The sequence below is a fragment of the Garra rufa genome, unplaced genomic scaffold (assembly GCF_049309525.1).
Source record: "Garra rufa unplaced genomic scaffold, GarRuf1.0 hap1_unplaced_391, whole genome shotgun sequence".
Taxonomy (NCBI): domain Eukaryota; kingdom Metazoa; phylum Chordata; class Actinopteri; order Cypriniformes; family Cyprinidae; genus Garra; species Garra rufa.
In genome coordinates, this window is record NW_027394658.1 from 1 (window position 1) to 14,615 (window position 14,615).

Genomic DNA, 14,615 nt, shown 5'->3' on the forward strand with positions numbered 1-14,615 from the left:
GGGAGAGATTGCACCCAAGAATTACAGGGGTGCCGTCGGGATAATCCCGCAGCTTTTCATCACCATTGGCATCCTTGTTGCCCAAGTGTTCGGTGTTCGCAATATCCTGGGAAATAAAGAAGGTAATTCACAATTTCATTTAGCCATAATAATCATGCACAGTGTTTGGTTTTTTGCTATACTATAGTGTAAATAGGTTCAATCATAAGACGCTCTATTGCTGTGAAGAGTTTGTTAGTGCATTTGGATAAACGTGCCCCTGCTGCTCATAGTGATGTGTAATGTTTTCTCTAGGCTGGCCCATTATGTTGGGTCTCACAGGGATTCCAGCTGTCATTGAGCTGCTGCTTCTGCCTTTCTTCCCTGAGAGCCCACGCTACATGCTCATACAGAAGGGGGATGAGAAAAACGCTAGGAAAGGTACAGAATAATATATAATATTATATATTATACTCCTGTATAATATTAACAGCAGGTTACATCATTAATCAGTAGATGTGTCACAAGGAGGGTCAGAGACGTGCGGATCCATTTGCAGCATTTATTTGATACAAAACAAACACAAAGGGGCAGGCAGAAATCGTGGTCAAAACAGGCAGAAAGGTCGGGGCTGGCAGCGAGAATCAAAACACGGGAAGGAGTCCAGGAATCAAAAACACAGGAAATCAAACACGGGAATAAACGCTCGGAAATAATGACCAGAAGGAACAATAAGACTTCGCAGAGTGGCTGTGTGTGTGAGAAGCTTAAATGCAGTCAGTGTGATGAGGTGCAGCTGTGAGCGGTAATCAGTAAAGTGAGAGCAGGTGAATGCAGTGATTAGTGCAGTGGCTTGTGGGGAATGAAGTCCATGAAGTGTGGTGCAAGAGTTCATGATGACAGGATAGACCAGATACGTGACAGAGCCCCTCCCCAAGGAGCGGCTTCCAGACACTCTAACCACCTAATACAACCTGGAGGGTGGTGGAGCGGAGGCGGAACAGGGGGAGGGATGGAGGGCCAGGTCCATGTAGGGGTACTAGAACCACGAACTGAGGCGGAGCCGGTGGAGCCCGAGGCGAAACTGGAGAGTCGATGGTCCTGGGCGACACAGAGGATCCGGAGGACCAAGGCGGAACCCAAGGCTCTGGCGACCCCGGCGGAGATGGAGGTCCGGAGGTACGCAGCGGAGCCGGAGTGACAGAGGATCGAGGCTGTGCCCACGGGAGAGAGGAGGTCCACAGAGCCGGCAGGACGGAGTGACGAGGCGCAGCCGGAGGAGTAGAGTCCAGAGGCGAAGGTGGGGCGACGACTGACCGGGGCGGAGCCGCAGGGTCGGAGGGCCGAGGTGGAGTCCAGGACACTGAGACTGGAGGTGATGGTGAGGGATCCTTCAGTCTGGACACCGATGGAGACTGGCAGTCCCACGGCAAGTCCTCTTCACCGAAGGTGGGATGTGGGTGAGCAGAGGGACTGTCAGGAGACAGAGGTGGCGTGACTGGAGCAGCAGGGAGGGTGGGTGGGAACCCACACAGTCCATGCATGGCCTCCGTGACCAGAACCGGGCAGACAGGAATCTCAGGACGACTGGATGGAACCAGCGGAGGCTCTGGAAGGCTGGGCGGAACCAGCGGAGGCTCTGGAAGGCCGGGCGGAACCAGCGGAGGCTCTGGAAGGCCGGGCGGAACCAGCGGAGGCTCTGGAAGGCCGGGCGGAACCAGCGGAGGCTCTGGAAGGCTGGGCAGAACCAGCGGAGGCTCTGGAAGGCCGGGCGGAACCAGCGGAGGCTCTGGAAGGCCGGGCTGAACCAGCGGAGGCTCTGGAAGGCCGGGCTGAAACAGCGGAGGCTCTGGAAGGCCGGGCGGGACCAGCGGAGGCTCTGGAAGGCCGGGCGGGACCAGCGGAGACTCTGGAAGGCCGGGCGGGACCAGCGGAGACTCTGGAAGGCCGGCGGGACCAGCGGAGGCTCTGGAAGGCCGGGCTGAACCAGCGGAGGCTCTGGAAGGCTGGTTGGGAGACCAGCTGCTCGAGCCGACAGCAGCGGTGGGTCCTCCACGCTAGACATTAATCTTTGATAAGTCTTGGGTGCAAATTTGGGCGTGGCGGCAGCCACCTTGGGTGCAGATTCTGGCGTGGCAGCCATGTTGTGAACAGGCTCTGGAAGGGCAGACATCTTGTGCTGTGGCTCCTCTAAAACACCCACAGTTAACGGTGAGCCACATAGCAACAGCGCATACTGCATACAGTCCTGTAGCGAGCAGTTAAATTCCCCTCCAGGCAGCATTGATTTAGCAGGTTCATTAAGTCCATAACGAAATAGGCCCCTAAGCCACGCTTCATCGTAAAATGGTAGTTCCTTGGACAACTCACAAAACTGGTGAACATATTCATCAATGGGTAGATCTCCCTGTCGCAGATTAAGTAGCTGGTTGACTGGGTCCATGTTTGCGCTGGTGGTGGGATAAGGCTGCTGGATCCTGGTGCGGCGAAGTCTTCTGTCACAAGGAGGGTCAGAGACGTGCGGATCCATTTGCAGCATTTATTTGATACAAAACAAACACAAAGGGGCAGGCAGAAATCGTGGTCAAAACAGGCAGAAAGGTCGGGGCTGGCAGCGAGAATCAAAACACGGGAAGGAGTCCAGGAATCAAAAACACAGGAAATCAAACACGGGAATAAACGCTCGGAAATAATGACCAGAAGGAACAATAAGACTTCGCAGAGTGGCTGTGTGTGTGAGAAGCTTAAATGCAGTCAGTGTGATGAGGTGCAGCTGTGAGTGGTAATCAGTAAAGTGAGAGCAGGTGAATGCAGTGATTAGTGCAGTGGCTTGTGGGGAATGAAGTCCATGAAGTGTGGTGCAAGAGTTCATGATGACAGGATAGACCAGATACGTGACAAGATGGCAACAAGTGACTATGTTTATTAGTATGACATTGAATTATTTACAATCATTTAACAAATTGTTTGGAAAGACTGATTAATTTAAGAACGCAACAAATGTCATTGAATCATTCAAATTAATTCAACCAGTAGGTTTGAAAAGGCTAATTCAGGAATGAAACTAATTAATTCAACCAATTAGTTCAAAACACAAATTAATTTCGGAATAAAGCAAGTGACTCTTTATCTTTATGAGTGTCATTGCATCAGTCACATTCATTCAGCTGATTTGTTCAAAATATTGATTCGTTCAGGAATTAAACAAATTACCTGCTTTATGATTGCGTCATTGAATTATTAACATTCATTCAACTGAATCGTTCAAAACACTGATTCGTTTTCCGAAACAAAACAATTGACTGGCTTTATGTGTCAGGAATCCTGTCCATGTTCTTCAGTCTGCCTGCCACCAGAGGTCACCTGTGCATTTCATAGACTCTCACACCTCACTGACTGTTACACATAACCCTGGACTACACTTCCCGTGTTACATTGCATGGCTTGCACTTTCACCCGCAACCAATCGGACACCGCATACCTGTATATACAAGGCCCTAACAATCATTCAGGGCTGAGTATTGCAGAGCGTTTAACATTCTCCTAGTGTTAGCTACTAAAACAAAGCCATTTCCTAGTTTCCTTAGTAGTTAAGTCTTATTATCTAGTCTTTTCATTTGTGTCTTGATACCCTGCCTGGTTATCTCGTCTTGTTTTAAGAAGAGGAGAAAAAATGGGATGATGCCTGTTGATGAATAAAACTTCCTAAATACCAGCATCTTTGTTCTTTCCACTTTAGCCCTGATATCCTTCTGGCAGGATATTAACATGTCAACGTTTGTCATGATGCCACAGCCACTGAAGGAGTTTCTTAGTGCATATTTCACTCGATATCCGGGGTGTTTTCACTCGATATCCGGGGTGGTTTCACTCAATATCCGGTGTTTAGACTCCTTGTGGGGAAAAATCGATGGTATGGCATTTGGTTTAAGCCTACACTTATAACCATTACCTTCCGTGTGCTCATCATATCAGCACTTTACTTTCTGAGTTGTGTTGTGGTATCAATAGACCTTTCTCACAACTTCCGTATTTTGCACCGGAAATACGTAATTGCTGTGTAAACCTATTTCCGCCCCGGTATGCCGGTAACCAGTTAAATAACAAAGATGGCGCAAACATCGAGCAAAAGTTGTTGTAGCATACCGGGCTGTTCTTGTAATGCCCAAAAGCAGCCTTATTTATCTTTCCACTCCTTCCCTGCTAACGAAAATGGGTTCAAGCTATTCGAAAATAAAATGTTTACTGATGATGACAGCATTCGGCTAATGTTAATATTAGGCTATCGTCGCTAGCTGCTACTCACAAGACGTTCACTTAGACCAAAGGCAGACAGTGAATGTCATATTGTTTGTAACATCACGACTATATTGCTTTAATAAAGTTGTACATGTCCTCTATACTATCCATACATAACCTTATAACCCTAGTCCTGGGTCTAAGTGTACACACTAGTAATTTGTTAGCCTGATAACTGATAACGTTAGCTACGTTACTTACCTTGAAAGTTATGGATAAACGGGACGTTCTAAAACGCTTAACGTGGCTTAATGTATGTAAAAAACGACCAGGAAACCCCAAGTTTCTGTCAAACCTTACTTGGAACAAACACTACTACTATCAAAAGACGAGCCCTTATTCCACAGATAAAGTGAATAATATCACGTTAAGCGTTTTCTCCCCCATAGAAGCCCATTATAAGGAAACAGCTTAACGTGGTTTAACTTACCTCAACAGCGACCAGGGAAGACCAAACTTCTGTTACATTTTACTTATAATAAATACTTGCTGCTCTCAAAAGAACGAGCTCTTATTCAGCATATATAAAGTGATCGCCCCCCCATTGTTATGAAGCAGACAGGACAACAAGGTAAGTATAAGTGCAGGTAATGTTTATTTTAAAAGCAGCAGTGCCGGAGGTGAGAGGAGATCCTGAGATGGTGAGTATGACTTGAGGGGAAGGTTTTTGAGCCGGGCTGGAACGTGAAGTGAGTAACTGATTCTTTTCTTTTCAGGTGGCGAGACGGGTGGATTCCAAGAACGACTGACGGAGGAATTATGAAGAGTCCGCGGATCCACAATCCTCCGCTGACGTGGAAGTCAGCTTACGGCCACACACCACTGACGACTGGAACTGGGAAGACACAGAAGACTGGAACTTGACAGAGTTTAGGTAAGTACTTCAGATAGTGAGACTCGCAGAGAGACACTAGCAGTCCACTTTCGCTAGAACGAGCCCGGACAATGAGTGGTGTGTGGAGAGTGGCTTTTGTGTGAGGAGGATGATTGAGTGCAGGTGTACGTGAATCAATATTCAGGTGATGGTGATCTGGGCGTGATTGTGGGTGCAGAACCTGACCAATCCGTGACACTACCCCCCCCCCCCAGGGCCCGCTCCTGAGGGCCGAAGTCTCTTGCGCCGTGGTGGTCTACCTCGTCCTCGGGGTGCAGGGAACTCAGGATGACTAGAATGGAACTCCTCAGTGAGCGTGGGATCTAGGATGTCGTCTCTTGGGACCCATGACCTCTCCTCTGGTCCGTAACCCTCCCAGTCTACCAGGTACTCGAGTAGACCACCACGACGACGAGACCGGAGGATCTCCCGGACGGAATAGACGGCTCCATCTTCCAGCATCAGGGGGGGAGGAGGTTCCTCTTCGTGGTCAGGTTCTGTGGAGGGAGTGAGAGGTGGGTGAAAAGGTTTTAATAGTGACACATGGAAGGTAGGATGAATGCGATACTGAGGTGGGAGTTGAAGCCTGTAAGTGACGGGGTTGACCTGTTCCAGGATGTTGAAGGGACCAACAAACCTGGGACTTAACTTCTTGGAGGGCAGTCGCAGACGGATATCACGAGTGGAGAGCCATACTTGATCGCCTGGACTATATTCTGGAGCAGAAGTCCTCCTCCGATCGGCGAAGGTCTTCTGTCTGCGTACTGCCCTCTGCAGATGGTGATGTGCTTCGTCCCAGACCCTCTCGCTCTCCCGGAACCAGTAATCCACTGCGGGGACCTCAGATGGTTCACCATTCCAGGGAAATAATGGAGGTTGGAACCCGAGGACGCACTGGAATGGTGTGAGGCCGGTGGACGGTTGCCGCAGTGAATTTTGGGCATACTCTGCCCAGCCCAGAAACTGGTTCCAGGAGTTCTGGTGGTTATGGCAGAAGGTCCTGAGGAACCGCCCCACTTCCTGGATCTTCCTCTCCGTCTGGCCATTGGACTGCGGATGATAGCCAGAGGAGAGGCTGACTGTCACACCTAGGAGTCGGAAGAAGGATCTCCATAGCCGGGAGATAAACTGTGGACCTCGGTCCGATACAATATCTTCAGGGATTCCATACTGACGAAAGACATGATTAAACAGGAGTTCGGCCGTTTCAAAGGCAGTGGGTAGCCCTCTCAGGGGCAGTAATTTGCAGAACTTGGAGAATCGATCCACTATAACAAAGATGCAGGTGTTCCCATCCGATGCTGGCAGGTCCGTCATGAAGTCCACTCCCAGGTGTGACCAGGGGCGGTTCGGGATCGGCAAGGGATGGAGCTTACCTGCGGGTAAATGTCTGGGACTTTTGGACATAGCACACTCCTTACAGCCTTGGACGAATCGCTGCACATCCCTTGCCATCCCAGGCCACCAGAAGCGTTCGGATAGCAGCGAGAGGGTGTTGCTGGTCCCGGGATGTCCAGTGCCCAGGGAAGTATGGATGGAAAGAATGAGATCTACCCGTTGTGTCCTAGGGATGTAACGTCGATCAGGAGGACAGCCCGGCGGAGGGCGAGGCTCAGGAGTAGCGACACTAGGAGGAGCTGACCATTCGATGGGGTTGATGAAGATGTCTTGTGGAAGGATATTGCAGGGAGGCTCAGTGGAATCAGAGTCGTCGTGGATTCTGGACAATGCATCTGCTCTTATATTTTTCGGACCGGGACGATAGGAGATAGTGAAATGGAACCTTGAGAAGAACAGTGCCCACCTGGCCTGACGTGGGCACAGTCTCTTGGCATCACGGAGGTATTGGAGATTTTTGTGGTCAGTAAGTACCTGGAACGGGTGATTGGCTCCCTCCAACCAGTGTCGCCACTCCTCCAGGGCGAGCTTGATGGCTAGAAGTTCCCGGTTGCCGATGTCATACTTCTTCTCCGCCGGGCTAAACTTCCGGGAGAAGTAGGCACATGGATGGAGTAAACTTGGGGTTCCGTGATGCTGGGAGAGAACTGCTCCGACTCCTGAGGTCAATGCGTCCACTTCCACAACGAAAGGGAGTTCGGGGTCCGGATGGCGCAGAATGGGAGTTTGGGTGAAGGCGTCCTTGAGGGATTGGAAGGCTGCGGCGGCTTCGGGGTTCCAGGTGAGTTTTGTCGGTTTCCCTTTGAGCAGGTTGGTCAATGGAGTTGCGATGATACTGTAACCCTGAATGAAGCGGCGGTAGAAATTAGCAAAGCCGAGAAACCTCTGGAGCTCCTTGATAGAAGAGGGTCTCGGCCAGGACGTGACAGAAGACACCTTCCTCTCGTCCATACGAATCCCCTCACGGTCTATGACGTAGCCCAGGAACTGAACGGATGGAAGATGGAATGAACATTTTTCTGCTTTCAGGAAGAGCTGGTGTTCTCTGAGTTTCTGGAGGACCTCCGCAACGTGGTGGCTATGTTCGGTCTCACTCCGGGAGTATATGAGGATATCGTCAATGTAGACTATCACTGATCGATGGAGAAACTCCCGGAGGACTTCATGTATGAAGTTTTGAAATACGGAAGGGGCGTTGACCAGGCCATAGGGCATGACGCAGTACTCATAATGGCCTGTAGGGGTCACGAAGGCCGTTTTCCACTCATCCCCCTTCCGTATTCTCACCAGATTGTAAGCGCTGCGGAGGTCCAATTTGGTGAAGATGGTGGCTGACCGGAGTTGTTCGAGGGCCGCAGGGACGAGAGGAAGGGGATACTTGAACTTGACTGTGCCTTGGTTCAGAATACGGTAGTCTATGCACGGCCGCAGCCCTCCATCCTTTTTCGCCACAAAAAAGAAGCTGGATGCAGCGGGAGAAGTGGATGGACGAATGTATCCTTGATGAAGAGCCTCTTGAATATACTCTTCCATGGCCTTAGTCTCCGGAAGTGACAACGGGTAGATCCTTCCCCTGGGCAAAGGAGCATCTGGAATCAGGTCTATGGCGCAGTCCCATGGCCGATGGGGAGGTAGCTGGGAAGCTCTCTTGGGGCAGAAGACGTCTTGGAAAGAGGAGTAGATATCCGGAATCTTGGTGGTTCGTTTCTCCAGGGGGCTCTCGATGGACGTAGCGCAGACAGGAATGGGTCTTGGTATCGGACGTGGAATTTCTGGAAAGCATTCTGGAAAACAATCGTGGCCCCATCGGATTACCTCTCCGTTGCCCCAAGAGATGATGGGATTGTGCTTCACCAGCCACGGGCGCCCCAAAATGATGTCCATAGTGGCACCCTCCAGAACCAGTAGTTGGATTTCCTCTTGATGTAGAGCTCCAATCTGTAGGTGGATGTCCCCGAGATGAAGTTTCCCGCTGACCCGGAGTCGATGAGAGCATGGGCTACAACAGAGGACGTGGGAGTGGTTAACTGAACACACGTAGACAGAGGATACATCTTTTCAACATCTGACTGGATGACACTCACCGCTGTTGGAACGGGACGAAGGGGGCATTTAATCCGAAAATGCCCACTGGCTCCACAATAGAGACACAGACCCCGGGTCAGCCTTCTCTGTCGCTCAGCAGCTGAAAGTCTACCAGATTTGAGTATCATGGGCTCTGGTTCTGGAGGGTTGGCGGTTTCCACTGGGCGGAGGAGTGCATGTGACGAGGTGTCGGAGAGAGACTGATATGATTGCATACGGTCCGAACATCTGATGGATTGCTGTATGAAGCGCTCTAAACCCATAGCGTCATCTGACGCAGCTAGTTGGAGGCGAAGGCGGGGTTCGAGCCCGAGATGATAGGTGGTCAGCAACGACCGCTCGTTCCATCCACTGGCAGCAGCTAGGGTTCGAAAACGTAAGGCATACTCGTGAGTTGACATCGATCCTTGTGACAAGTGATAAAGCTGCTCACCCGCTGATATTTCCCCATCTGTACGGCCAAACACTTCCTTGAAGTGGGAGATGAATGCCTGGATGGAACGAGTGGCCGGCCCGCTTTGCTGCCATATCGAATCGGCCCACTTCAAAGCTGGTCCTGTGAGAAGAGAGGTGATAAAAGCTATTTTAGACTGGTCTGTAGGATAGAGCGCAGGTTGCATAGAAAAGACTAGAGAACATTGCAGTAAAAATCCATTGCACTCCTCCGCCCCGCCAGCGTAGGGCGCTGGTCGGGCCATGGGACTGGATGGTAATGGTTCCGAAGAAGTGCATGGAGGTGTGGGTTTTGGCGGTGCGGAAGGGGTGACAGATGGTGAAGATAACAAAACCTTCCGTAGAGAATCCACCAATTCTTGGAACGGGTCCTGAGCACTCATGCTGCTTACTGTTATGGGTCCGGGCTTCCTGTTATGAAGCAGACAGGACAACAAGGTAAGTATAAGTGCAGGTAATGTTTATTTTAAAAGCAGCAGTGCCGGAGGTGAGAGGAGATCCTGAGATGGTGAGTATGACTTGAGGGGAAGGTTTTTGAGCCGGGCTGGAACGTGAAGTGAGTAACTGATTCTTTTCTTTTCAGGTGGCGAGACGGGTGGATTCCAAGAACGACTGACGGAGGAATTATGAAGAGTCCACGGATCCACAATCCTCCGCTGACGTGGAAGTCAGCTTACGGCCACACACCACTGACGACTGGAACTGGGAAGACACAGAAGACTGGAACGAGACAGAGTTTAGGTAAGTACAATCAGGTAAGTTCTTCAGATAGTGAGACTCGCAGAGAGACACTAGCAGTCCGCTTTCGCTAGAACGAGCCCGGACAATGAGTGGTGTGTGGAGAGTGGCTTTTGTGTGAGGAGGATGATTGAGTGCAGGTGTACGTGAATCAATACTCAGGTGATGGTGATCTGGGCGTGATTGTGGGTGCAGAACCTGACCAATCCGTGACACCCATAGAAGTCCATTATAACAAACCATGTTAAGCTTTTTCCTGAATGGAGTTCTATAGGGAGAAAAAGCTTAACGTGATATTATTCACTTTATATGCTGAATGAGATCTCATTCTTTTGACAGCAGCAAGTACTTTTATATAAGTATTTTTTGACAGAAATTTGTTTTTTTCCCAGTCGTTGTTAAGATACGTTAAACCACGTTAAGCTGTTTCCTTATTGATTTCTATGGGGGACGCTTAACGTGATATTATTCACTTTATATGCTGAATAAGAGCTCATTCTTTTGACAGCAGAAAGTGTTTATTATAAGTAAAATTTTAAGCCACGTTAAGCTTTTTTTTGTATAATGGACTTCTATGGGGGCGATCACTTTATATGCTGAATAAGAGCTCGTTCTTTTGAGAGCAGCAAGTGTTTATTATAAGTGAAATTTAACAGAAGATCGGTCTTCCCGGGTCTCTGTTGAGGTAAGTTAAACCACGTTAAGCAGTTTCCTTATAATGGGCTTCTATGGGGGAGAAAACGCTTAATGTGATATTATTCACTTTATCTGTGGAATAAGGGTTTGTTCTTTTGATAGTAGTTAGTGTTTGTTCCAAGTAAGGTTTGACAGAAATTTGGGGTTTCCTGGTCGTTTTTTACGTACGTTAAGCCACGTTAAGCGTTTTTCACGTTAAGCGTTTTAGAACGTCCCGGATAAACTTCGTGGAAAAATGTATATCCTTTATCCAATTTGTTCCTCTTTGTGACGGAGTTTTCCTCCACGACTCTTATCACGTCGGCAAAAGTTATCTTTGGCAACAGTGAGGGAAGTTGTGTAGACTCTCTCCATTTTAATTTTAAATTACCCGGCTTTCTGCTGTGTTGACATTACACAGGAAGTCTGCATACCCTGCGATTGCGTATTTCCGGTTTCTGTGAGAAAGGTCTATAGCAACACTGGGCGCCAGTAGCTCACTGAGTCCAACCATCAGGGCCGGCCGCTGGCATAAACGGTCTATGCGGTTGTTTAGGGCCACAACCACTAGAGGGGGGCCACACGATCAGTGTGTGACTGGATTTTTGACCTTCTCTTTATTTTAATATATACTACAATCGCGGAAATATATCAGTTTAAACAGACGTATCAGTACAGGGGTGAAAAAAAAACTAGTAAAGTAAATAAGTAAGTTTGTGACCGCTCCGGCGCTCCCTCCTCCGCGCGTAACCATGGCAACAACGCAGCCGGCGCAGCGGTCAGTAACCGCGGCATTTCGTTATTTCGCAAATTAACAACACAAGATATGGCTCCTAAAAGAAAATTCCCGAGTGGTGCCGAAGGACGAAAAAAAAGAAAAATTGAAACGGAAAGAAGATCACAAGATAAAGGTATGTTATAATGTGACTGGTCCATTTCATTTCACTCAGATTAAATAATCCGCCGTTTTTCTTGCTAGCATGCTGCGTGCTAACAAGAAAAACGGCACACAACGTTGCAGTGAGTTATTCTAAAAAAATAGCATAATGAGAGCACTTTCATGTCGTATCCGACACATTGCAACACAGAGTGTTTCCCACAAATAGACGAATCTGTGGCGGTGCGCCACAGATTAAATTCCTACCGCCACAGATTCAACACCGACCAAAAATCTAAAAATAAATAAATAATAATGATAGAGATTAAAAAATTAAAAAACCCACGCGATCATTTGTAAATGACAACGATTCCTCATGTCTGTTAAACCTTTGAAAAGACTTACCGGAACATTCAAATCTATATTTGGACTGCCGCTGACAGATAGCGGTCATGTTTATGTATAAAAAAAAAAAAAAAAAGCTTTTTTGCAAAACAGCTTCACAAACAGTCTTTTCAAATACCCAGTCGTTAATATTATCACAGCAATATTCTGATTAATGGTCATAGTTTGGATATAAACACTGATGTGATGTCTATGGTAGAGATATCAAAACAGAGCACGTCAATTTTTGAAAGTAATTGGCGCTTCAAGTAATGTTTGTGTCGATTGCTTTGTTTCACCACTAGATGGAAACAACTGTTAAAAAATGTATTAGTCATTGACTACTAGAGATTGATTCAAAAACGCAGGTTCATCCAGTTGTTTTTGTGAGCAAATCATTTTTTCATTCAAACCACTTTTTCATAAATTTAATATAAAAAGTTGGTGTATTCTTTTTTTAAATATTATGTATTAAATTATTAATAATTCATTCAAATGAATTAAACACTTTTTAATAGACTGAAGCAATTAATATTTTGTCTCAAACTAAATTGACCTTGCATAAACCATGAGGTTGGCAGACAGGTGTCTTTTGATGATGTCATTGATGATTTTGCTTCAAGAAAAGCAAGGAGGCAAAAATTTTGAGGACTCACTGATGTGGGATGGTGGTGAATAGATAAATAACTACTGTATAGTGTTTACAGTAGCCTCTAGCTGTTATTTTGTACAATAGTTAACACTTTTCACTATTTAACTATATTTTGAATATTTTGCTTATGGTTCATGTTTATTTAAGTTTTCATTTCTGTTTGTCAGAGTATTTTAGGTTTAATGGGTGTTCATTTGTCATTGCCTTTATTTATAGACCTTGTTATATGCAAGTTCATTGCTTTTATAGTGTAAATTTGTTGACTTTATTATTTATCATTTTGAATATTTTCCACTTATTAATCATTGCTATTTGTCAAAATATTTTAGTTTTTATTGGTGTTCATTTGTCATTGTTTTTACTTAAAAGCTTTGTTACATGCAAGTTATTTGCTTTTATAGTTTAAATATGTTGATTTTGTGATTTTGTTGATTTTGACTATTTCTTATTATTTGCAGTGCTTTCAAAATTTGATATATATTTTAATATAATGAGACATTGTTTTAAAATAAAGTAATATAGTTGTTGTTAATTCAAGTGCATGTGTGTTCATTCAGTTACGAGCAGTGGTGTTATTTGGTGGTTGCCCTGTGAGTGTTTTGGGGCCACACACAAAATCTTGCTTAGGGCCACCAAAATCCTAGGGCCGGCCCTGCCAACCATTTCACATAATCTAAATAATAGCGCCCCCTATTGTCCAAAATATGAATAAAACAATGTGGATTTTAAAAAATAATGTAAATCTTTCATGGGTTTTCTACTAGATATTTTAGTAAAAGACATAATTTACATTATATTAAGCCATACAAGTCTTAATACATGAGGTTCCCTTTAATGAAACTTGAGAGATTTTTGTCTTTTGTTCAAAAGAAAAGGTTATTAAGATGTCATAAAATGCATCCAAATGAACTGAATGTTTTAATCCAAGAGTTCTGAAGAGACAGTCAACAGGTTTAACTCAGGTTTAATTGTCGGTTACAAAACAGCAATAACCAACTATATTGTGTCTGTAGTATAAGTTACTTAATTTTATTGTCTTGCATATTGAACTTTTAACAGCAGTATCACACTCGTAATCATGCTGTTGATCTGAATATCAACATGTGAGTTGTTACCTAAAGGAATAGGTGTTGTGTTATGTTTTAGGACTGCAGCGGCTGCGTGGTTGCGAGGATGTGGATGAGGAGCTGTGTGAGATGCGTATGGAGGAGCAGTCAGAGAGAGCTGAAGGTCGACTCTCTGTGCTCAATCTCTTCACCTTTCGTTCACTACGCTGGCAGCTGCTGTCGGTAATCGTCTTGAACATGGGCCAACAGCTGTCAGGAGTAAATGCTGTAAGCACTATGAACCCACACACAGCTGATTATTTTCAACACATTTATTTACTGAAAACATAAGTGTGGTGTGACTAAATCCTAGCTCTAACCCTATCTTCAGATTTATTATTATGCTGACAGCATCTATAGTTCAGCAGGAGTGGCTGAAGATCGCATTCAGTATGTGACTGTTGGAACAGGAGCAGTTAATGTCTTCATGACTATAGCAGCTGTAAGCCACTTAATGTCTCATTTTGTTGTTTTTGGATTTATTTTGTTCTCCATAGTTTGATACCTCCCTCGAGGAGCTCAAATAAAGTCCTTCACCAAGAAACAAGAGTGTGAAGGATACGATTCTGTGTTTCTTAAGGTGTTCATAGTGGAGAAATCTGGCAGAAGGCTGTTGCTACTGATCGGCTTTGGCATCTGCTGTGGAGCCTGTGTTCTCCTGACTGTAGCACTCTACTTCCAGGTATAACAAAGCTGTACTTAATTAAAATACAAACTAGGGATGATAATCCCATAATTTGTCATCCGATATTAGAAATTCTTAGAAATTGGATATAGGCTATATATCGGTTGAAACTGTGATTGTAAATGCCAGTTTGCCCTGATTTTATATTTGCTGTTATCTAAAGGTCACTTAAAGTAAATCTTTAAAACATGAATCATAATAATACTGCTAATAATTAGCCAAATTTAAAATGAATATCCATTTTTCATACTGTACATTATAATATTGTGATGCCTAAATTATTTTATTATTAATTTATATAGACAAAATGTATAAATAATGTCATAGTAATATATTAATTAAACTGTCAAAATTATGTCATAGTAAAATTTTAATATAGATAATTTATTGGATTTATTTGTTTTTGGTCA

General features: G+C 45.7%; 1 protein-coding gene across 1 annotated transcript; it reads left to right on the top strand.

The window, feature by feature from the left end:
• Positions 1-6: 6 nt before the first annotated feature.
• LOC141317147 (solute carrier family 2, facilitated glucose transporter member 5-like) lies at positions 7-14,202 on the top strand (the record flags this gene model as incomplete). Its single annotated transcript, XM_073832955.1, has 5 exons — positions 7-122; positions 295-420; positions 13,561-13,748; positions 13,852-13,962; positions 14,101-14,202. Coding segments are annotated over exons 2-5 (516 nt in total), but the record flags the coding sequence as incomplete, so codon positions are not given.
• Between the last annotated feature and the right edge of the window lie 413 nt (positions 14,203-14,615).